Source organism: Lissotriton helveticus, chromosome 8 (assembly GCF_964261635.1).
Source record: "Lissotriton helveticus chromosome 8, aLisHel1.1, whole genome shotgun sequence".
Classification (NCBI taxonomy): Eukaryota; Metazoa; Chordata; class Amphibia; order Caudata; family Salamandridae; genus Lissotriton; species Lissotriton helveticus.
Window position 1 is genome coordinate 845,592,596 of NC_136069.1, and position 24,739 is coordinate 845,617,334.

The window sequence follows — 24,739 nt, forward strand, 5'->3', positions numbered from 1 at the left end:
GAACTTTAAGGAATGGGGGAAAGATGGCTTCTTTTCGGGATGATTTGAAAGCATGATTGTGATGGCATATGGGATACGTGTAAACTGTGAGCCTAATTATAGGGAAATGATGGCGGCGTTAATTGAAAATGTTGTAGTGAATGAATGATTGAGCGTAAAGAGCATAATTAATGTGTCCTCATGTAATGCAACTGGTGCTATGTAAAGCACTCCGATACCCGATTCCGGTCAAGTTCGCACTATATAAAACTCTGGAAAAAAATATACATTTGACTCCTGTAAGCACTTGCTTGCCAATAATGGTGCAGTTAAAGTATGAATACAATATAAGTATGATTAAACCTTCTCTGGTGCTGCCCTTTTTGGAATTTCCTTCGTTTTCGATAAAGCTATGATGATTTTCTTCCAACAGTGCATGTTTAGTACTGTTTAACTGAGTTAACAGATTTAATAATTTCAATTGGTGTGGATAACCCCCTAATTTCCATATGAGGTCTCTTGACTTAAATAAGTCCCACGGGATGTTTGTATTGCTTCATTCATATTTATCCAGGTCCTGTGGGCATATTGAGTTGTCCAGTTGCATGCATCAAAATGTACACCTACAAATGGCTGTCTTCGAAAGGGTCCCAAGATTGTTTTGCGATGCTCCAGCATGCACCGTGACGCACCATGCGCATCCATCTTGATGCAGGTGGTCATTTTAATTTACCATTTATCGTGGCGGATGTCATTATAAAATGGTAAATTAAAATGTATTTCTATTTTAGGTCTTGCCTAAGCAGTGCTGTTCTGTATTCAGGTAAGGGCTGTAAGCTTCGCCCACTCTCCACCCCTCTGTTTAATTGGCTGATGTCACTGTCCTTTGTAACGGTTGTCCTTTGATTTGTTAATATGCTTATTAGTCCCTCCTTAATACGTCCCTATCTTCTGTTGTTTCCTCGCATCAGGACACCCCTTTGTTACATGTGTTGTTACTCGGTAGCTTTCGATTACAGCCCGAGCATTCTTTTGTTAGTTGTCTTCTTCCTGGCAGGACATGCTCTCTCACAATGTTTTAATTTTTTATATTTAACTAACGCGGCCAGCACTAATAATGGTGATGCATGCCTTTTCTTAAGCTAAAATGTTGGTGCTGCGATTACGTCAAAAGCACAGAAATAGAACAAGCATTTACAATGCAACGGTTTCGCCTTTGGAAAAGTTAGAGCTATTAGCAATGTAAAAGACAATGCCATTTATTTATCTGTTTTCAAAACCAACACATAAATACAAATTTTGTCATTTACAATGCCAATAGCTCAAACTTTTCCAAAGGCGAAACCTTTGCATTGTAAATGCTTGTTGAAAAAGTCAGCGCACAGCGGGAAAATGTGCAGCGCCGATGGTGTTAAAGAATTGTGTGTGGATTCTTAAGTGTGTCAATCAGTGGATAAAAGTAGTTCGTAGCGCACTATTATACCAATAATCTTGCAAGTCTCACAGAACTGGTTGTTGCCCAGAACGCACCATTTTCAGGTAATGTGCAGGTGGTTTGTGGGTTACAGTCCGCCACACTCCCTGTCTTTAGTTGGTCTTAACCCTGCACTTGGCAAGGGGATTTTCCGGTCCTAAAACGGGGCCATATTTTACAGAAGATTGCAATAGTGCATCAGGTGGAAGCAATCAAATGATGCCAGACAGCGAATCAATTGCATACCATCACCAGACCCTTATCTCACCAAGTCTTTCATTCTCTAAAAAATGTCTGTTCTGTCCCAAAGGCGATCTTCCTCCCAGTTCCATATGCAGCTAATTTTGCCATTCAAGAATACCATAGTAAAAAAAAAATAATAAAAAAAAAAAAGGAATTACTGTAAACCTTTGATTAGGGCCATCTAACTGTGTGATAATTACTACACTCTGAATTCCATTGGCCAGTGCCCTTCGACAGTACAAATTAATTTCATTGTGAATGTCTATTGCACAACTAAAAATGCAAGATACTTTACACAACAACATAATCTGTGAAATGGAATAAAATTGATATCACCATATTTATGGCAATTTTGCAGAATACTGCGTCAGTTAGGCTGAAATGAGTGAAAAAAAAGATGGAAAGTGATCTCTAATAATGCACTCTGTGAATCACTGCCATCTACAGCACACTGAGACCTAAAAGATATTTTGAGTAGTGTACCAAGCACTACAAATAAATAAAGACCGAACTACAGTCTAGATTCCTGCGGGTGAAATTCCAACAGAAGAAATATTTTAAATATGGTTTTATATAACTATGCATGATAAATAAATGTACGGATATATTACCTACTGGCGGTCGCCAGTAGGTATATATAGTTAGGATTTTTTCTCTATGGGATTTTTGAAAATTCTATGTCTAATAACTTTGGCGTTTGTGGACGGAATTGGCTGAAATTTTCAGGAAAATGGCACATTTTGTTTCTGAGCAGCCCCTGAAAATTTTGGGGGGGTTCGTCAAGGGGGGGCCGAGAAAAAAGGGGGGTCCCAAAACGCGTTTTTCCCATGTTAATTTCCATAGGGCGGTTGGCCTCACTTTTAGCCCGAACGGCTGAATGGATTTGCACGAAACTTGGCAAAATTGTAGGGACTGGTAGCCCGATGTGCCTTTTGTAGGTCTCAATATATGTGCTCCAGTGGATTTTGAGAAATTAACGTTTAAAAAAAGATATATATATCTGTAAGCGCGCTCTGGGCAGCGCTCCAGGACGCGTACTTTTCGCGCAACGGAGCTTTGTGAAGCGAAGCTGATTGGTTCTCTGGCGTCTGTCAACATTCCAAAAAGTCCGTAGCGGCCGCCATCTTGTCTCTCGGTAGGATCGAGAGACAAGAGGAGGCCAAAACAAAGGGGCAAATAACCATAAGGGGGCATAGTAGATCCTCCCTGACCCCCTAGGTTTAATGTGGAGGCTTTAAAACGGCCCCGCGGGGCAAAAAAAAAAAAAATTTTTTTTTTGTTTTTTTGCGTGGGTAGCGCCCGGTCCGGGAACCGGGAAGCTTTCTGGGCAGCGTACTGCAATGAAAAATGAATGATAGACTTTTCAAATACTGTTGTTAATTGATTGTTGGTTTTGTTGATTTTTTTTATTTTTTTTTATTTTTTAAGGATTGTTTATTGTGTTTAATAATTTATTAAACTTTCTAACGCGGCACATCATATGACGCATTACGCGACAACGCAGGTCCAGAATATAGTCAAAATGTCTCCACCAACCAGCGGACGGCACACAACCCCTTTCAGCAGGCTAAATAGTTCTGTTAAATGACAACAGAAGGGACAGGCAACAAGAACCATCAGTCAAAGAGGGGAGGGCAAGTTCTTCTCTACCGGGTCACGTTGGAGCGCTACCGGAACTGATCGAATTGGTAGTCTACAGTGTTTCTGGATGTTTCAGACTGAAGCTGGCGTTAGCATGAGAGCACCACCATTTCGTAGCTCCGTCGTGGCCATTCCACGAGCAATCATGCTAGGCGCTCCCCACCAGAAGCCTGCGGGAGTCGGGGGCCCCCAAGACTTTTGTAGAATCTTCAAGGATGAGGGGACGCTTTCGAGAATGGAGCCCAAGCTCTAGCAGACAAGCGTCCGAGTTCCAAGGTGTCGCAGGCCCATTTTAGTGGACCACGCCCAAATCTGAAGAGATGGCCGCCATTTTGAGAGTCCTGTGGCAGCCGCCTATCGCTGCACCGCAAGAGCGGGAGCAACTCAAGTACATGGTGAGCGAGACGCTGTAGTCGAAAGAGCGGGCGGTAAACAGCTGAATAGCGGAAGAGGCACAGTGTAGCAAAAGCGGGCTGAATGGCAAATGAAACGGAAAAGGGGTGCCCCACTACAGCGTGTCTTTAGGTGAAACGGATTGTGGGACAAGGTGAAGAATGGAAGAGTCACCAAAAGGAAAAAAGTTCCGCTTGACCCCGGGAGCCGGCCACCTATGTCGGGGGCGATCTCAGGCCACACCAGGGCAACACGACTTGGGGAGGGGGCCGGAGCCAAGCGCCCCCTCCGAGTCCGCGACATGACACCGTCCCTCGGGGGCCTCCGTCAAGCGGTTCAGGGTGGCACCGCATCACAACAGCCCCCACTTACTTTAAGAATAGTGAAGATGAAGCAATTGCAAATAGGCTTCAGACAATGTTACAAGCACTCCTCAAAACTTTGAACTTTCAGAGTGCATGAGTTGGGACAGCGAGGGGTGATTTGGTTTCTCGGACTGTTTTTCTGGTCTCTCACCACTGGCATACTTTAACGTTTTCTTGTTTCTAGGACATTAATAGGTTTTATCATTACGTTATGTTATCGTTTCTTTGTTTGTTGTTTAATAAAAGTTCATGTTCATCAGTGGCCTACTGATTTTCGTTTTCCTATTTTTTTCTTTCCAGGTTGTTTCATGGTAAAGTTTCTGTTAACAGGATACAGTGATCACTTCGTTATTATTGCATATGTCCTTTTCACTAGGGGTGCTCTCTGGTCGGGCCAGATGACGTATCTCTAGTAAATGGTCCGGGTGAAAAAGGTGCATCAATCAGTGGGGAGTAGATAGGCATGACAGATTACAACGGGGGAGAAAGGTCCGCATTACGTACCCTTTCACTACTTGCAAAGATTTTCCTACGTTTATTTGCAAACAGGGAATACCTCCAAAAAGAACTAATTCCCAAACAGTCAATGTTCGGACAATCAATCAATCAATGAGGAATGAAATAGGTACGACGTGTTAAAGGCTTGCGTTACCTACCCTTCACTATCTGCAAAGGGAGAGAGAATATTCCTATTCTTCCTCGTTTGCAGGTAGAGAAGATCCTTAAGAGAATTAACTTCGAACAATTCAATGCTCGATTGAAACAATCAACAAGGGGTACTGTGAACACAAATGAACGCCGCTTATGTACATACGCATTGCTATTTTCAACAGGTTGTTCCTAATGTTTCTATTTTAGCGAGGTCAAAAAGAGATCCCATTAGTGGCCTACTGATTTTGCTCCATTCCTTTTGTTTTTTTACACGATTTTTCGCTATCTGCAAAGACTAAACAGAGTATTGCGACTCTGTGCTTGTTTGTAAATAGAGAATGAACCAAAGAGAACAATCAATCAAATGGAGAGAGAAGCAGGCACGACGTATTACAAAGGGGGCAAAGGGCTGCGTTAACTACCCTTCACTATCTGCAAAGAGAGAGTACTCCTAATAGAAATGAGGGGTGGGGGGCAGTATTCAAAGCAGATCAGTGTGCATAAACACGAAAATGTTTTTACTTACCACGTACTTGACATTCGACAGCTTATGATATTTGCTATTAAAAAACCATTGAAATTCACTGAAAAAACCATAGGTTATAGACCATATATAGTTAGGAATTAGCATTTACAAAACCTTGAAAATTCACTGAAAAAACCATAGGTTATAGACCATATATAGTTAGGAATTAGCATTTAAAAAACCTTATTTTACTCACACAAAACCATTGAAATTCCATATATAGTTAGTTGCACTAACTATATATCGCGCACCCGCAATCCACTGCTGATCATGTCACATATTACATCATTCATGACATGGTCAGTGACATCACTGATGACATCACTGATGACATCTCAAATGACATCAATGACCACATCACTGATGATATCATTCATGTGACAATACAATGCATCTCCTCACGTTTTAATATAACCTCTGTTTCACCCAGTGTTAAATACAGAGTATAATTTTTGAAACCATTGACACACCAATACTAGTTACTACATACGTACTCACTGATTCCTACGTCTACACACACATTCACTCATTCACCCATACAATCATTCATACATACAATCACTCATCTTTACAACACTATCATATGCACTCATACACCTATACAGACACTTACACTCTGCCACTCATCCATGGAGTTACTCACACACCTAGTCAGTCCTGTAAAGAATCAATCACACTTCCATTTTCTTGTCTATACAGTTAAACATAGAGCACCTTACATTTTCAAACATACACTAACACATACTTACTTTCTTATACAATCATTGATACAAGTACACATTGATCGGCACAGAGTCACACACCTCCCAGCCAGCCACACACACACTCAGTCTCCTATACAAATACTTGGACAATCAATCAATAACCCATATAGTTAATCATATAGCTACTGATCAACACATGCAGCAGTTTACAGAACAACAGACATAATGATGCACAAATTAAGACAGTTTAGTCACTAACCCATGCACTCAGTGAGACACATTTAATCACTCACTCATACATTCAGTCATGCACCTACTAAATCCTTCGTCCACACACTTATACATCTACTCATTCTTCAATATGTAAAACATATTTAAACTTTACAGAAACACACAGTCACTGGATGATGTCATCAGTGATCTCATCAGTGATGTCATTTGAGATGTCATCAGTGATGTCATCAGTGATGTCATTTGAGATGTCATCAGTGATGTCATCAGTGATGTCACTGACCATGTCATGAATGATGTAATATGTGACATGATCAGCAGTGGATTGCGGGTGCGCGATATATAGTTAGTGCAACTAACTATATATGGAATTTCAATGGTTTTGTGTGAGTAAAATAAGGTTTTTTAAATGCTAATTCCTAACTATATATGGTCTATAACCTATGGTTTTTTCAGTGAATATATATATATATATATATATATATATATATATATATATATATATATATATATATATATATTTGTCCGACATACAAAAATAATTATACACAAAAGTGAGATTAAAGCTGTCGGCTTACCGGGGCATAGATTTAACCCCCTTACCACCAACAGACCCTCTAAAGGACTGGTCCTATATATGTACTGGACTACTATGCAGCCCAAGTCACAGAACTCTATCGTCAACACATACACATAACTAGATATCTTAAACTTCGTGAGGTCTGGGATTGCCTGTGACATTTTTCATTTGTTCTACCTGCGGGTTTTGCAGGTTTTGTGGTTGAACGCTCTTATTGGTACCTTCGATCAGATAGGTCTCTATAATATATGCAGCGGGTTTCAGTACATTATGTACCATGAAAATCTTAGAAAGTAGGTTTTAAAAAATAAAATAAAAAGCTGTTGGCAAATATTCATACTGAAAGGGCATAGTCAAAAACATTAGAATAGGCCCACACTACAGTGTACAATTTAAATAGGTTCTAGTAAATCCAGCACAGTCTGAAGAGGTCACTGTTTATCCACTAATATACTTGTGGTATTCTCCTCTCGTGAGTAGCTTGTTATGCGAAATGTTTTGTGTGTTGAGCAAGAGAATGAGAATGTCAATGATGGAATGTTGAGGTAGAATGTGATAGACAGCTGTGACAGTTAAATACACTCTTCTTACAACTTACCTCGGGTGTTGAGAGCAAAATTAGTGTATTTTCACACTGGCGACGAGGATGGGATACGAACCCACGCATGCATAGCACAACGGATTAGCAATCGATAGCCTTAAAGCATGACAAAACCAAAACCTAGATGTCAATTGGTTTACATACCTTGGAAGAAGGGACTGTGGTGGTGGGGTAGGACCATTCAAGGTGTGCGTGTTTACGCTGCTGATCCCGCTGCTCCCCATGGTCCCTGTACTCTGTGCAGATTGCACGCCCCTATCCTGGTAATTTAATGGCAGGCTCTGAGGTCGGGCAAAGTAGTATGGCGTAGAATGGGCATCACGTGGCAAAGCTTGGGCAAACAGTGTGGTAAAACCCTTAAAACAAATAAACAGTTAAATGAAGCAAAAATATACTCAACACTGTTCTGTTTTCTATATTGAAAAATAAAAATGCTTGATTCTTAATAAGTAAAATAAATGTAGACTAAACCAAGCAGTGTGCGAAAACAGTTCTAAAGTACATGAAAGACATGAAAGTTACCTGCATCTATTTTACTGTATAATAATCTACCTGTATTTAAGAAAAAGACATTAACCAATCCATCTTTTCACCTCAAACCACTACACCCACACATGGTCACTAATCAAATGTATACCTTCTTTCTGCTGCACTTCCTCTACAGTGCTCCAAGACTGGGACATTAAACGAATGAAAATGCAACACACAAAATCCATACATATTTCAATGGACAAACAGAAAGAGCAATGTGCTAGAATGGTCGGAAGTACTGGGGATAAAATGAACAGGTGCCTCTGGTCTTTTAATGGCGTTTTGTCACCTTATTGGGATGTGAAAATATGAACAATTGTTACTTACCTGTAAACAGGTGGTTCTCCAGTATTGGTGTCTTTCATAGATTCACATACTTGAATATTCCCCGTTGTCGAAGTGGGAGTCCCACGGTAAATAAAATGGCAATAACATATGTATGTAAATACATAACACATAAAATATATACTATAAAAACATAGTAAATACTCAAAAAACAATTCCTACATAGGAATACATGGAGAGAGAGAAAACACTTGTAACATATTCCTGTCATTATGTTAGCCCAAACTACAGCCAATCAGGCGCCAGCACCCTTCCAGAACCTTCTCCTCAGAGCTCAGTCCCTCGGATTTTCGTAGCACAAGAGTGACAAAAGAGTCGATGAGGAGAAGCGAGCCTCTGAGGGGAGGTGGGTGGGTCGCATGTGAATCTATGAAAGACACCAATACTGGAGAACCACCTGTTTACAGGTAACAATTCTTCTTCTTCAATATTAGGGTGTCTTTCATAGATTCACATGCTTGAAAGGAATAGAGAGCAGTAACAGCCGAAAAGGCCCGAATTAACATGTAACAGCATGGAGAAAGTCAATGAGACAATAATACAGTCATGCCAGAACTGATAGCAATCATATAAAACCATAATGGAGGAGGGAAGACAGAGGCTCACCTTAGTTAAAAAGATGACGAAGTACTGCCTGTCCCACTGCTGTATCCGCCTCGTTGATGGTATCCAGGCAGTAGTGTTTAGTGAACGTGTGCCTGTTGGACCACGTGGCTGCTCGGAAGATCTGATGAAGCGGCACACCAGCAAACAGGGCGGTAGAGGATAACATCGCCCTGGTGGAATGAGCCCGCACTGAAGACTGTAGAGGCTTGCCGGCTTGCTGATGGCAGAAGACAATGGCTGAAGAAATCCAACGAGCAATAGTTGGTTTGGTAACAGGGCGCCCTTTACGCATGCTTCCATAGGCAATGAACAGTTGATCGGACCGGCGAAAGGGGGCTGTCCTGTTGATGTAAAATTTAAGGCACCTCTTGATGTCCAAAGAGTGCAGTCGTTGCTCTGCCGGAGATAGAGGATCGGCAAAAAGGTTTTCAAGAAAACAGGTTCATTTAGATGGAAATCCATAGGCACATTTGGCAAAAAAGTTGGGTTGGTGCGAAGCACCACAGTCGGATTTGAATTGGAGAAAAGGAGGTTTAATAGTGAAAGCGTGAAGATCACTCATGCGACGAGATGATGTCAGAGCAAGGAGAAGGGCTACCAGGTCAGAAACTTTAAGTCGGCCCTTGGATAGGCTCGAATGGCGCCTTCATTAGTTGAGCCAAGACGACATTGATATGCCAAGTGGGAGGAGGATGCCGAAGAGGTGGAAACTTCCGGAACAGTCCTTTGAAAAACTGACGAATAACTCTGGAAGAGCAGAGAGAGGAGGAGCCATCCTGCCAGAAACGAGAGATTGCCGCCAAGAAAACTCTCAAAGTAGCATGGGAAAGCCCAGATTGAGCCAGGTGCAGAAAAAACGGAAGTAGCTGCTCCGGAGTGGAATGGATAGAATGGATATTAGCAGCCGCGCACCAATGACAGAATCTCTTCCATTTGAGCTTGTAGGTCTTAATGGTAGGCGGAGCTCTGGCCTGAGCGAGAATGTCCCTGCATTCCGGCGAACTATTTAAATGCGCAAATTCAAGGTGCTCTGGTTCCAGGCCGACAATTGTAGAGAGGAGGGGTTCGGATGGCAAATCTGACCCTTGTCCATCGTGAGAAGGTCCGCTCAAGGATGGAGGAGGATGGGCTTGCACTGGGACAGAAGGAGCAACTCAGAGAACCACGCCTGTCGGGGCCATCTGGGGCGATCAGGAGAATGTGACAAGGCTGCCTCCGCATCAGCCACAGCACATGAGGCACCAGCAGAATTGGAGGAAAAGCGTAGGCGAATAGATCGCACCAATTCATCAAAAGGGCATTCCCGCACAACCCGTGGTGGGGATGCCAACTTGCGTAAGATGGGCATTTCCGGTTCTCCGGGGTTGCAAAGAGATCCAGAGACGAACGACCCCACCGTTGAAAAATGAGGTCGCGAGTTGATTGATGCAACTCCCACTCATGGGTCGACGACATGGATCTGCTGAGGGAATCCGCTAGGATGTTGGAGATGCCTGGTAGATGCACCGCCGACAGGGTAACTTGATGACGGATTGCCCAATCCCAGATCGACTGAGCCAGCCGAGACAAGAGTGAGACTTGGTTCCACCCTGCTTGTTGACATAGTGCATACTGGTGGTATTGTCCGTCTGAATGAGCACCGACTCCCCTTGAACCACAGGATGAAACGACTTGAGTGCCCGAAAAATGGCCATCAACTCCAGCCTGTTGATGTGCCAAGCACGCTGAAGCAGAGACCATTTGCCCTTGATGGAGAGGCCTTGAAGGTGAGCACCCCAGCCTTCTAAGGAGGCGTCCGCTGTTAGCGTGAGTTCCGGAGTGGTGGTGAGGAAAGAAGTTCCCGTTGCAAGGTTGGATGGTTGCGCTTGATCCAGCGGGCTATAGAAAATATATCATAAACTACGCTACCCAATTTCATAACCTATAAACAAAATTCTAAACTATACATGGACCCATTTATGAACCTGATATATTTTTGGGCCTACTGAATCAGGTGGTCAAATAAATCTATATACACATTATTTACAAACTATAAACATATTTATACATTTGCAGAAAGAATATTGTCATTAGAATAAAACCCAACCATTTAAACGACCACCATAGGCGACGTGATCTAGCTAAAGGTAACCTATACTTCTAAATAACCAAGACCAGCTTGTTTGTCAAAAGTAAGATTTTATTTTCTAGATTATGGTATATAAGTTGTAAGGTTTATAAATGAAATTTTATTTGCAATAAAGCAAGCATGATAGTAAGAAATATGGAAAATACAATTTAAGCAATTTAATCAAATTTAAGAAATTATATAAAGTTTAGCATTTCTAAAACCTATTTCCCTAACTGAGCTAAATAGATAGAAATTAAAGTAAAGTTCTTTGAGGATTCTTACGTGCTCCACGCAAAGTCCAGCAGCACATCACCCTCATCGGAAAGTCAGAAAGCAGCAGCCAGCCCAACCCTAAGGGCATGACTTTTTATACCTTTCTACGCTAACTAAACTAGCAAAGGAAAGTTTTCAGAAATACTCGACGTCCCATTGGCTGAGAGTGACAAGTGACATGTCACCCGATTCTTAAAAAGTTCCACAAAATCATGTCTTACAAAGACCATTGTCTCTTCCACGTGAAGCCAGAGGCTTCCTGCGATTGCAACTTTGTTTTAAGTCATCCTCGCAGCTTCCATAGCTTTTCAGAGCAACTTCCGCGGATGCCAAGTTAAGGACTGACAAAAAGTTCACTTTCGACCTTGGCCATGTCCGACAGAATGATGTCAGCTCATCAGTTTTTGCCTTGTGAATGCAGCTTCAATAAACGTTTTAATTCAGAATGGGCGTCTCGTGACTTTCTGCAGAAATATGAATTAGCTCTTTTTGTGCGGCTCAAATAGTTAGGCCTCAAAAGCAGGCAACTTATGATTTCTAGTATAAAACAAACACAAGAAAAGTATTAATGTAAGAAATAAAGTATATTCTGTATCCACCCCATGGTTTACTAAATAATTAACCCACCCGATTAATCAAAATGTTACCTAGCCATTGCAAACAAATAAAGCAGCGTTTATATTTACCAGTCTCCGTTTTTCTATGAGACCCATATGCACCTAGAATAGTAGAAATGACATCATACAGACAAGGAAAAGCAAAACAAGCACATGCTTATTTAAGTTTGCAGCAGTTAGTAATGACAAAAACGAAAACAATAAATTATTTTATTATTTTGCACAAACAAAAAGATGCAACATTTATGCACGTTTATGAGCACACATGTTAGTCCCCCCACGTGTAAAGTTTAATCTAGGTTGTATTAGCACAACATATCACAAATCATTAATAATTTTATTCATGTTATGGAAATGTGACTTTGCGAGTTTAAACAAAATTTTGTTTTCTATCTCGCTCCATCAACTCCCTCATCTGGTGATTAACAAATCACCACACCAGCACTCAAAATTTTGGTAAATTTAATTTATAAGAAATCGATTCAAATTCATTGTATTAGTAAACCTAAAAGTCTGTTTCAGCATAATCTTTGCAATTAACATGACGCTCTCTATGTAACTCCTGCAACTCAATCTCCCTTTCCTCTTCTTTTCTGAGTTTATAAATTCTCTTCTTTTCTCTCAAATGCTTCTTTCTTTTATGCAACAAACAACCTACTTTAGTCAAAATAAAAATGAATATAATTATAATCAAAGGTGCCAGAATCTTGCCAAGAATTGAACTTCCGATATTATGAAACCAGTTTTTAATTGCTTGAAACCTATTTGAAAGTTTCCCAGTAAAATCTTCTTCTTCTAAAGGAATTATTTCAGAATGCATTTGTGTAATATTCTTAATATACATTTCAATATTTTTACTTTCATCCGGTATATATGTACAGCAATGTTGGACATGTAAAATGCCACAGACTCCTCCCTCTTTTGCTAGGAGTATGTCTAAAGCAAGACGGTCTTGAATTACCATGGATCTAATTGCAATAACTTCAACATTCACTAATTGAAATCCATCAGCAGTGTCAGTTGATAATCTATCAACTATAGTGGACAATTTTCTGATTCTCCCTGCATTTAGGGTTATACCAACAAAAGGTATTACAGCTTGAAAAATATCTCCCAGAACTTCAGTAAAAGTTTCTCTTTTAGCTCTATTTACATAATTATGAATTTTAAATAATCCTTCTGAATCTCTGTCAACATGAAACACTTTAGGAAAAACAATTCCCACATAACAAGTTCCATACCAATGGTCTGGAAGGTTGTAGTAGGCTTTATCACCACAAACAAAATAAATTCCAGGAAAGATAGGATCTTTTCCACCTTTAAATCCCCAACCTCCCATAATCTGATAAGTATCTTCACAGTTGCTTGCACCTACAAAATAATTATCAAAAAGTGTGTTATCTCTTCTAATGCAAAGCTTTCCACTAACAGGTTTGTCTATGTGAATTGCAATATTTTCAAGCATTTTACCATTTAGTTTCTCATCCTCTTTTTGCCAGAATGATGACTTAGTCTGCTTGACTAATTCATTTCTCTTATAAATTGCTCTTCTCTCCTCAACCATATTCAGAAATTTCTTCCCTTCAGCACTTAATTTACATGTTAGATTATTCTTGTAAGCATACTCATAAGTGAGTTCGTTAGTAACAAGGAAATATTCTCTCAATTGTTTAGCTTTCTTATGCTTATTTAAAGCATTATCAATTTTAACATTAGCAAAAATCTCATCATAATTTGAATAGTAATATTCTAAACGACCAGTTTGATAAAATAAACTAGTTAATACACTACATGTAACAGCATAAGTGAGAGGAAGCATATTATATGTTACTCCCTCAGAAACAGAAGCGGGTAACTTAACGCACACATAACAATCCTTTGCATCCATTACCTTTACATATTCACTCAAAAGCTTTGTGAATGTATTGCTTGAAAAATCACCTATTGATTTATCTTGATGAATGTTAGGTTGATGATCAATTACTTTAGCAGATGCACTATGTTTAGTTTGGCTAACTAGAGCTTTGCTTGTTAAGTTAACTTTGTGTAATTCTCTATTCATTTCTAAAGGTATAATCACTGCTAGTACCAACCAGAGCAGAACTAAAATGAGCAGACATACCAGAGTCATCTTACAGCATCTTTTAAAAACAGAGCATTTTGAAGTGCTCTCCTTAATGTAAGGCATTTTTAGGTTAGTTTTAGCCTCAAAAATAAAATTAAAAATAAAAATAAATTTTAAAATTTATATACACCCCCCTTTTAAAATATTTTTCTTTTTTTTATAACCCTAAACAAGATTTCTTCGACCTTATGTCATACATAAGTTTTTCTTCTACTAGACAGTTTTTCTTCGACCTTGTGTCAACTAACAGGATTTCTTCAGCCTTATGCCAATTTAATAAATTTGTACTTCAATCATTGTCACTAATTTCTTGGATTTCGTTTTCTTCTTCACTACTATCATATATGTCTATAACAGGTGGAATTACTAAGTAAGTCCACTCAGGAGACTTGTATTTCTGGTTTGGTCTAATTATTCTCTTCCCTTTTCTTGATATCACTTCTATTTTCCTTCCAACTCCAACCTCTTTTCCAGGACTCTTTTGACTACTGATTTCTTCAACTTGTTCTATTGGCTTTTTAATCAATCTGACTCTCAATCTTCCACCAGGCCAGTAGTCTGCTTTTCTCACGTACTTTTTCTTTGGTTCAGAATTATTCGATTCAGATTTCCAAGTCCTTTTCTTTCTGCTTTCACTTCCACCTTCCACGTCACTTTCCTCAGTTTCGTAGTCTGAAATTTCAATTGACTCAGGAACTTCTCTATACGGCAATTTCACTCCTTCAGGAACTTCACTTTGTCTTCCATCACTGGTACTCGGTAATTCGTTCTCCTCCTCTTCCTCAATTACCTCTAGCTTCCCAGATTTCGGAATGTTGTTCCTTACTTCAGAGCTTGTTCTCTGCCTTTCGATACTCTCCTGGTCTGAAACTTCTTTTGGTTCAGCTTCTTTGTCTTCAATATAGACAACCGAATCCTCAGTTATCTTTCCTTTTAACAGATTCTCTTCACCTTCAGAATCTATTTCAATTATTTCTAAGTCTTTTCTTGCCAGATTTCCATTCACCGGCACAATTTCCAGATGTCGACTTTCTTGTCGATCTTCAGAATCTGGAATTACTTCACCTTCTGTTCTGTCTTCTGCTTCAGAATCAGAGTCATCTGTGGTATCACTTTCAACATCAGAATTCTCAGGAGTTGGTATTGGAATAGTATGACTTGGATGAATCCAACGCTTCAATCCTCTGCACTTTACAGCATTAGTAGTGATCAAGATTACCTGCCTAGGTTTCTGCCATCTAGGAGATAGACAATTCCTCCTCCGATGTACTTTCGTTCTGACCCAGTCTCCAGGTCTCAGATCATGTGTCAAAACTTTGTCATTTGATTGTGCTTCAGTTCCCACCTGATTAGACACAGAAGTTACCATATCAGATAACCTTTTACAGTAATCCAAAATTGCACTGTCATTTATGCTCAACAGTTTACCTACAGGTACAAAAGCTTGCCTCATAACTCTTCCCATCAAAATTTCATGAGGACTCAAACCTGTCTTTTTATCTGGTGTACTTCTTATTGACATCAAAACAAGTGGAAGAGCATCAGTCCACTTCACTCCTGTCTCTAGACACATTTTCCCAATTCTGTTTTTGATAGTTCCATTTATTTGTTCAACTACACCTGATGCCTCTGGTCTGTATGCACAGTGTATTTTCTGCTCAATGCTCATAGCTTCGCAAATTAACTTCAATAGTTTGTTATCAAAATGACTTCCTCCATCACTCTCAATAGTAACTGGAAAACCGTACCTTGGGATGATTTCTCTGAGCATTAGTTTTGCTACTGTAATTGAATCACAATGTCGTGTAGGAAAAGCCTCTACCCACCTTGAGAACAAGCATACAATTACAAGTACATATTTCAAACAGTTGTGTAAGGGCATTTCAATGAAATCTATTTGTAACCTGGTAAAGGGACCACCCTCTCGACCAATTATTCCTGTCCCCACCACTGATTTTCTGTTTGGATTCATTTGTTGGCATGACAAACACCTTTGACAAAAAGATTCTGCAATGGTTCTAAATTTGGTATTGAACCATGTTTCTTTAAACAGTCTGACCATAGAATCTCTTCCTAAATGTGCAGGACCATGATATAATCTGGCCATGTCAGAAATCATGCAATTTGGTAAAACTACTCTCCCATCTTTGTAAACCCACACTCCATCTTCATCACGTTGTCTACAATCTGATCTTAACCACTGGTCTTTTTCTTCATCATCTGCTTCGTTTTGTAAATCTCTAATCTCATTCCATGTTTCTACAATAGTTGTTAGCATTAATGAATTTGAATCAGTTTCTGTACTTCTATTCCGATTGTAAGAATAATTTTTCCTTGCGCAGTACTTTGCTGTTTCATCTGCGAAGGCATTTCCTTTGGAAATATAATCAGTCCCTCTAGTGTGTGCTGCACACTTGACTATGGCAATTTCTTTTGGCAATTGTATTGCTTCAATTAATCTTCTAATGAAAACTGCATTTTTAATTGGTGACCCTGTTGATGTCATGTATCCTCTCTGTGACCAGAGTTGTCCATAATCATGCACAACTCCGTACCCATACTGACTATCAGTAATGATGGTAACTCTTATATCTTTTGATATTTCACATGCACGAATTAAAGCAATCAATTCAGCCACTTGTGCTGAACGAACTCCTTCAAGACATGATGCCTCTTCAACATCTTCGACTGTACAAACTGAGTATGAAGCTTTCAAGACACCTCCTTCGGATCTTAAGCATGAGCCATCTACAAAATAGACAAAATCCGATTCAGGTAAAGGTCTGTCTTTGATGTCTTTTCTTGGTTTTGTGCAGAATTCCATGACATCTAAACATTCATGTTCTGTCTCGATGTCATCAACAATTTCAGAATCAGGCAGTAATGTAGAAGGATTCAGATTCAGACATCTTGAAATCGAAACATTATCTGCTCCTAGTATGATTTTCTCATACTTTGTCAATCTGCTACTTGTTAAATGTTGAGTCTTACCTCTTGTCAGTAATATTTCAACTGAATGAGGCACAAAAACTTTCACAGGAAATCCCATAATGATTCCTTCACTTTGTTCAAGACTGATACTTGTAGCTGCAACTGCTTTTAAACAACCTGGTAATGCTTTTGCAATTGGATCAAGAACTGCAGAGAAATATGCAATAGGTTTCTTTAGGTTTCCATGTCTCTGAATTAACACAGATAATGCACATCCTTCTCTCTCACTGCAATACAGTTCAAAATCTTTCTCATAATTTGGCATACCCAAAGCAGGAGCTTGGCATAAGCTCTTTTTCAAGTTTTCAAAAGATTCCATCTCAACATCATTGAGAATAATTGGATCTTTTACATCTGATTTGGTCAGTCTTTGTAGTGGTTTCGCAATTACTGAAAATCCACTTATCCATTGTCGACAGTAACCTACCATTCCCAGGAACATTCTGACCTGTCTTTGTGTTCTTGGCGGTAACATTGCTTGAATCATTTTTATTCTCTCTATTGTTACTTGTCTCTTTCCCTTTGCAATTCTGTGACCAAGATATTTCACTTCCTGTTTGCAAAACTGTAGTTTTGCTGGGGACACTTTATGTCCTTCTTCTGCAAGGCGATTCAACAGAATTATTGTGTCTGTTACACAATTTTCTCTTGTCTTTGCAGCTATTAACAAATCATCAATATACTGCACCAACGTAGACCTACCTGGTAAGTCTAAATCTTCTAATGATCTTTTTAACAGTTCGTTAAAGATTGAAGGACTTTCTGTATAGCCCTGAGGGATTCTTGTCCATCCAAGGGTCTTACCTTGGAATCTGAAAGCAAAGATTTCATAACTGTCTGGGTGTAGAGGAACAGTAAAGAATGCATTGCAAAGGTCAATGACTGTGTACCATTCAGCATCATATGGAATCTGAAATAGAATTACTGCTGGATTTGGAACCACAGGACAACATGGAATAACAATTTGATTAACCTTTCTCAGATCTTGTACGATCCTAAATGTTCCGTTAGCCTTTTTAACTCCCATAATTGGTGAATTACAAGAGCTACTCTTCATTTCTTTCAATACACCTTGCTTGATTAATTTTTCAATTACAGGTGTAATACCTTCAATTGTCTCAGTTTTCATTTTATACTGTGGAGTGTTTGGAAATTCTATTCCCTGCTTCAATGCAATTTTAACAGGATCTACGTTTTTCATCAGACCCATCTCATTCCCAGTAAAATCCCATATTTCAGATTTCACTGTTTCTTTTAGCTCTTCAGGTAAATCTTTTTCTTCAAATGCAGGAAACAATTTTGTTTCTTCTGCTTCCATCATCATCATTGTCATTCTGTACAAACCATCTTCCTCCATTGTTTGTAATTCAACTCCTTCAGGAGAACAATATATTCTGCAATTCATTTTACATAGGATGTCTCTACCTAATAGATTTACTGGACTACTATTACAAACCACAAATCTGTGTTTGTCTCTGTAATTTCCAATTTCAACTGGTACTGGATCAGTTAGGTCTGTTTTAATTTGCTGATTACTTACTCCGACAACTTGGATGGTATCCCCAGAGAGAGGTAGGTTTTCAATTTCCACTGATCTAACAGTAGAACGGGTAGCACCAGTGTCCACTAGAAAAGTGATGTCTACATCATTAACTTTCCCGTTTACATAAGGACCAGACTGGTCAACCTCAAGAGTGGCTCCAACAACACACTCTTCCTCCCCTCTCGGGCACCGTCAGCAATAATCATCAGAATCACTGTCTTGGCTTTCTGTTAATAAAAATTGTTGTGAAGCATTTTGCATTTGAACCCTTTGCTGTTTTTGCTGTTTTTGTGGTTTTATTACCTGTTCACATCCCTGAAATCCCACGTTTGGATTATATTTTTGAACTCCCCCACAATTCGGGAAAGGTGGTTGTGGCAACTGGTCCTGTCGATTATTCACCTGTTGTTGTTGCTGTTGTTGTAATTGTCGCTGAATATTAAATTCATTTAACCCCTGTTGCATCTGTAGCTGTTGCTGCACGTTAACACCATTCTGCATCTGTGGATTCAATAAGGGATTCTTTAAGTTTCTAGGAGGATGAGGACACTCGTCCCTCCAATGTCCAATTTCGCCACAATTAAAACAAGGTAATCTTTGTTTCAGCTCTTCTATTTTTGGGCTAAATTTCTTTTGGAAATTATTACCTTTAAACTTTCCTTGTATCTGGTTCGTATTTCCAGTTTGAACAAAATTAGTGTTCTTATTTCCCATGCTGGCAATCTGTTGCTCAGCTACCTTTACCTGTGCCCACATGGCTTTCTCCTTTAGCTTCTTCTGTTTTACTTCTAATTCATCGCTACAATATTTTGCTTTTCTCAGAATATCATCTATAGATAGTGCTTGCCATCCGACAATACTAGTTCTGATCATTTCTCCAATTTCAGGTTTTAGTCCATAAACAAATCTATAGATAAAATGACTCATGTCTTTCTCATCTAATTTTTCATAACCACTGTATTGTTTAAAGATTAACAGTAGCCTTTCATAAAAAGAATGAACTGATTCTTTTGTTTCCTGCTCTGTTCTTTCTATTTTAACCCAATCAACTTCCTTGGGTGGAATTTTGTTTTTCATCCAAACAATTACTTTCTCATAAAAATCCATTACAAGTGGATTTGGGGCACCTGTTTCTTTGATTCGCTCAGGTTCTGTTTTTGGCCAACTAATAGATATTTTACATTCTGTCCAAAGATCAGATGGAACAACAATGTCAAAAAATCCATCCAAATCAATCCACAGAACTTTTGACACTTTGATAAATCTATCGACTTGCCTGTACCACTCAACAGGTTTCTCTCTTAATTTTGGAAAGTCATTTGTGAATAACAGAATGTCCTGTCTCGACCATGGGACATGAACATATCCTCCACCTGCAACTTCTCTCATTGGAAATTGTTTTGACATTCTTTCTAATCTTTCATCTTCCTTTCTTTTGGTCCATTTAACTCTCCATTTGTTCAGTTCTCCTAGCTTTTTGATATAGACAATTAAATCTTTAATGTGAACTATTCTTCCCATTGAGTTCAAACTCTCAATGTCGCTTTCTGAGAAATCTAATCTGTAATGTTTTGCAAAATTCTTTTGTTTACTCACATCGATTTCAAGTTCTGCAGCTAGATCCTCTAATTGATCATATTTATTTTTCGTTTTCCACTGAATACTTTTGCAAATGAACAGTAGTTCATCATCCCGATAGTAATTTAAACTATCTGGGCCAATTGTTCCAATTATTAATTCTTCTATATTTGCTTTTAATTTGGCCACATCAAGCTTTGGTGTAGTTACCCTGACTTCAGGACTTCCTACATCTGACATAGCACCCATTGGTGTTTTTGGAGATAAATCCTCATTGAAAGTTAAATCAGGCATTCTCGATCTAGAAGTGTTTAATTCTGTCAAATCTGAATAAAATTTTTCAGCAGGCTTTTGAATTTCTGTATTTAAAGGAATAGTTAATCCAGTTTTGTTTGTATTTCTTTGTTCAAATACAGGCTGAACAGGACCTATTGTTACTGGAACTGTAACAGCTTCCATGCCTTTTGTCATTCTTTTGATTAATTCTTCTTTAGACCTTAAGTATTCATTATAATCATCATCCTCAACATTTCTTGTCTCTCTTGTATATTCTTTTGGAGGTTCCCTTGCTCTTGGAGTCATTGAAAAATGTCTACCCTCATTTCGAGCATTCTCAAATTCTGGTCTTCTAGGAGTTTCAGTGATTTCACAATTATTTGGATAAAGTTTAGGAGCTTCACTAATTGGAGGTGCACTCGGTGAAGTTTCAGTAGAAACCACCGGAGTAGACCATGATCTAGGAGGTCTCAAAGGCTGATTAGGCTGTTTATTTTTAGCAGTTGTATATATTTCTTCCATAATTGCATCCTCAGATTCACTTTCCATAGATTTTCCTGTAGGAGAACCCATTACCATTTCATGAATTAAATACAATCCTTCACTCATGTTTCCCTGTCTCCACATTCGTAATCTATCTTCATGAGTTTCTCTTTTCCATGATGGATTTTTAGAAGGTCTTTTAATTCCACTAGCTTCTCTTTGTAACTGATACATCTCATCTTCCCACTCAACTAAAGCTTCAAATTGAGTTGGTCTCGGTTTTGGAACAAGAGCATTCATTTTCTCTCGTAAGTTTCTTAAAACTTTTACATTAAATGAACCATCATCAGGCCAAGCCAAAACACCATCGTTTTTAGTATAACGTTTCCAACTGTCGAACCATAAGACAGTATGATATCCATATTCACCTTCCATGTATGCTGCAGGTGTTTTATACTTATGAAGTAGTTTACCACCTCGCGTTTCGATTTTCTTGTCAGGTGAAAATAAATTCTTAAATTTCTGAAATAATGTTGTCTTTTTCTCAACATGTTTAAAATGATAACTCATTTTCAAAAGTAAAATTTAATTCACAAAATCGTTCGTAAAATATTTCCGGGATGTTCCGCAAAACAACCAATCCGTGCGCGAAACACACCAACAAGCCAATGGCAGTTGAGCTGAGTCACTTTTCAGTTCGACCAATAAATTTAGAGTTTTTCTGAACTACCAATCAGCTCACTGGCCGTCAGAGACTCAGGAGCCAATCAGAATACAGCTTGTGACGTAGGTCACCCAATCCCAGCGCGGCTCTGTGACGTACACAGCAGCTGCGGTTTCTCGTTTCTCACTCCTGGCGCTTACCCCTCCTTCGCAAAATCTTTTCACAGCGCCATTTTAAGAACACTTTTCAGTGTAAATTAATTCTTAACAATGACTTATAAAGACAACATCTGTTCGTTTCACTATTTAGGATAGTTTACACACATTCAAGTATCCACACTTCGGAATAGACGGCGCTATTCACACTAAGGATAATATTCAATTGTCAGTAGAGTAACCTTACCCCACCCTTCAAGCAAGTATAATTATGAACTCGCTTTGCTCTGAACCCACCGCGAAGTGAAAGTTCTAAGAGTTCCACTTGAACATAAAATACAATTCAAACTCGCACTTTTACACGGAAAATTCCCTAATTTCAAACACACACGAAATCCGTACAGGACTCTCACCTGTTTATAGAAATCATGCACCGTTAGCAAAATAACGACGTTATCCGTACAGGGCTCTCACCTGTTTATAGATATGAAACATGTACCCGTACAGGACTCTAACCTGTTTATAGATAATCATGCACCGACGTTAAATTTTACCCTTCACTCAAGCTTGGATATAACTAATACTCTCATCACAGTGAGTTTTATGGAAGGCGCTTTGTCCCTATTCTCATGCTGCTTTGATTTCTTAGAAATTCCTCACTATACAAGATTCAGACCTAGCCCTAAAACTGTGCTGCTCGGCGACAACACTATGGTACACGGCGATACCTCTTGTGATACTCGGCGATATCACTACAAACGAACAGATGGCTTGCGTGACTAATTTCTCGCCACACAATCTATACCGGTATAGCTTACAGATAGGCACGAAAAACGAACTTAACAAGTGTTAAAACATTAATCCTATTTGCATACCATGACGCAATCCTTAGCAACCAACATGTTACCTTGGTTACTCCTTAGCAACCATCAATTTCTGCTACCAGATAATTGATCCAGCGGGCTATAGAAAATATATCATAAACTACGCTACCCAATTTCATAACCTATAAACAAAATTCTAAACTATACATGGACCCATTTATGAACCTGATATATTTTTGGGCCTACTGAATCAGGTGGTCAAATAAATCTATATACACATTATTTACAAACTATAAACATATTTATACATTTGCAGAAAGAATATTGTCATTAGAATAAAACCCAACCATTTAAACGACCACCATAGGCGACGTGATCTAGCTAAAGGTAACCTATACTTCTAAATAACCAAGACCAGCTTGTTTGTCAAAAGTAAGATTTTATTTTCTAGATTATGGTATATAAGTTGTAAGGTTTATAAATGAAATTTTATTTGCAATAAAGCAAGCATGATAGTAAGAAATATGGAAAATACAATTTAAGCAATTTAATCAAATTTAAGAAATTATATAAAGTTTAGCATTTCTAAAACCTATTTCCCTAACTGAGCTAAATAGATAGAAATTAAAGTAAAGTTCTTTGAGGATTCTTACGTGCTCCACGCAAAGTCCAGCAGCACATCACCCTCATCGGAAAGTCAGAAAGCAGCAGCCAGCCCAACCCTAAGGGCATGACTTTTTATACCTTTCTACGCTAACTAAACTAGCAAAGGAAAGTTTTCAGAAATACTCGACGTCCCATTGGCTGAGAGTGACAAGTGACATGTCACCCGATTCTTAAAAAGTTCCACAAAATCATGTCTTACAAAGACCATTGTCTCTTCCACGTGAAGCCAGAGGCTTCCTGCGATTGCAACTTTGTTTTAAGTCATCCTCGCAGCTTCCATAGCTTTTCAGAGCAACTTCCGCGGATGCCAAGTTAAGGACTGACAAAAAGTTCACTTTCGACCTTGGCCATGTCCGACAGAATGATGTCAGCTCATCAGTTTTTGCCTTGTGAATGCAGCTTCAATAAACGTTTTAATTCAGAATGGGCGTCTCGTGACTTTCTGCAGAAATATGAATTAGCTCTTTTTGTGCGGCTCAAATAGTTAGGCCTCAAAAGCAGGCAACTTATGATTTCTAGTATAAAACAAACACAAGAAAAGTATTAATGTAAGAAATAAAGTATATTCTGTATCCACCCCATGGTTTACTAAATAATTAACCCACCCGATTAATCAAAATGTTACCTAGCCATTGCAAACAAATAAAGCAGCGTTTATATTTACCAGTCTCCGTTTTTCTATGAGACCCATATGCACCTAGAATAGTAGAAATGACATCATACAGACAAGGAAAAGCAAAACAAGCACATGCTTATTTAAGTTTGCAGCAGTTAGTAATGACAAAAACGAAAACAATAAATTATTTTATTATTTTGCACAAACAAAAAGATGCAACATTTATGCACGTTTATGAGCACACATGTTAGTCCCCCCACGTGTAAAGTTTAATCTAGGTTGTATTAGCACAACATATCACAAATCATTAATAATTTTATTCATGTTATGGAAATGTGACTTTGCGAGTTTAAACAAAATTTTGTTTTCTATCTCGCTCCATCACGCTCACCACCGGAGAGCTGCTCTCATGCGAGCGGTGACACCGACTAGGTCGTTGAAAGAACCGGTGACCTGACGCCACTGTAAGTCCAATTCCTCCTGAACGGGGCGAGTCCGCAGCCTGCAATTTGGGATCTGTGCAATACAAGACGATGCCATCCCCAGAAATGACTTTAAGATCCGGACTGTAACTGACTGTTTTGCCCGAATCAGAGACACCAAGCGGAGGATTTTTTGTTGACGCTCTTGGGATACGAATGCCTGTGCAAGCGTCGTGTCTAAAGTGGCTCCCAGAAAGTTCCTGCGTGGATCCGGGTCGACCTGGGACTTGTCAGTATTGATGGCGAGGCCGAGAGATCGAAACACGTCCTGACAAAGGCAAGTGTCTTGAAGTAGCTGCGTGCGCGACTGACTTGAGGAGGCAGTCGTCCAGATAAGGAAAGATTTGGACGCCTTGAAGACGCAGGTAAGCCACCACTGGAGCCAATACTTTAGTGAAGACACGAGGGGCGGATTGGAGGCCGAAAGGCAACACCTTGAACTGGAAATCTCTCCGCCCCACCCGGA

General features: G+C 39.2%; 1 protein-coding gene across 2 annotated transcripts in view; it reads right to left on the minus strand.

Annotated features, from left to right (window-relative positions):
- Positions 1-24,739, minus strand: part of TUBGCP3 (tubulin gamma complex component 3) — a 392,150-nt gene that overhangs the window by 246,422 nt on the left and 120,989 nt on the right. For both annotated transcript variants that reach the window (XM_078657652.1, XM_078657653.1), the window contains exon 5: positions 7,533-7,744. In XM_078657652.1, coding sequence (XP_078513778.1) covers positions 7,533-7,744 — 212 coding nt within the window. The remainder of the gene's footprint in view (positions 1-7,532; positions 7,745-24,739) is intronic.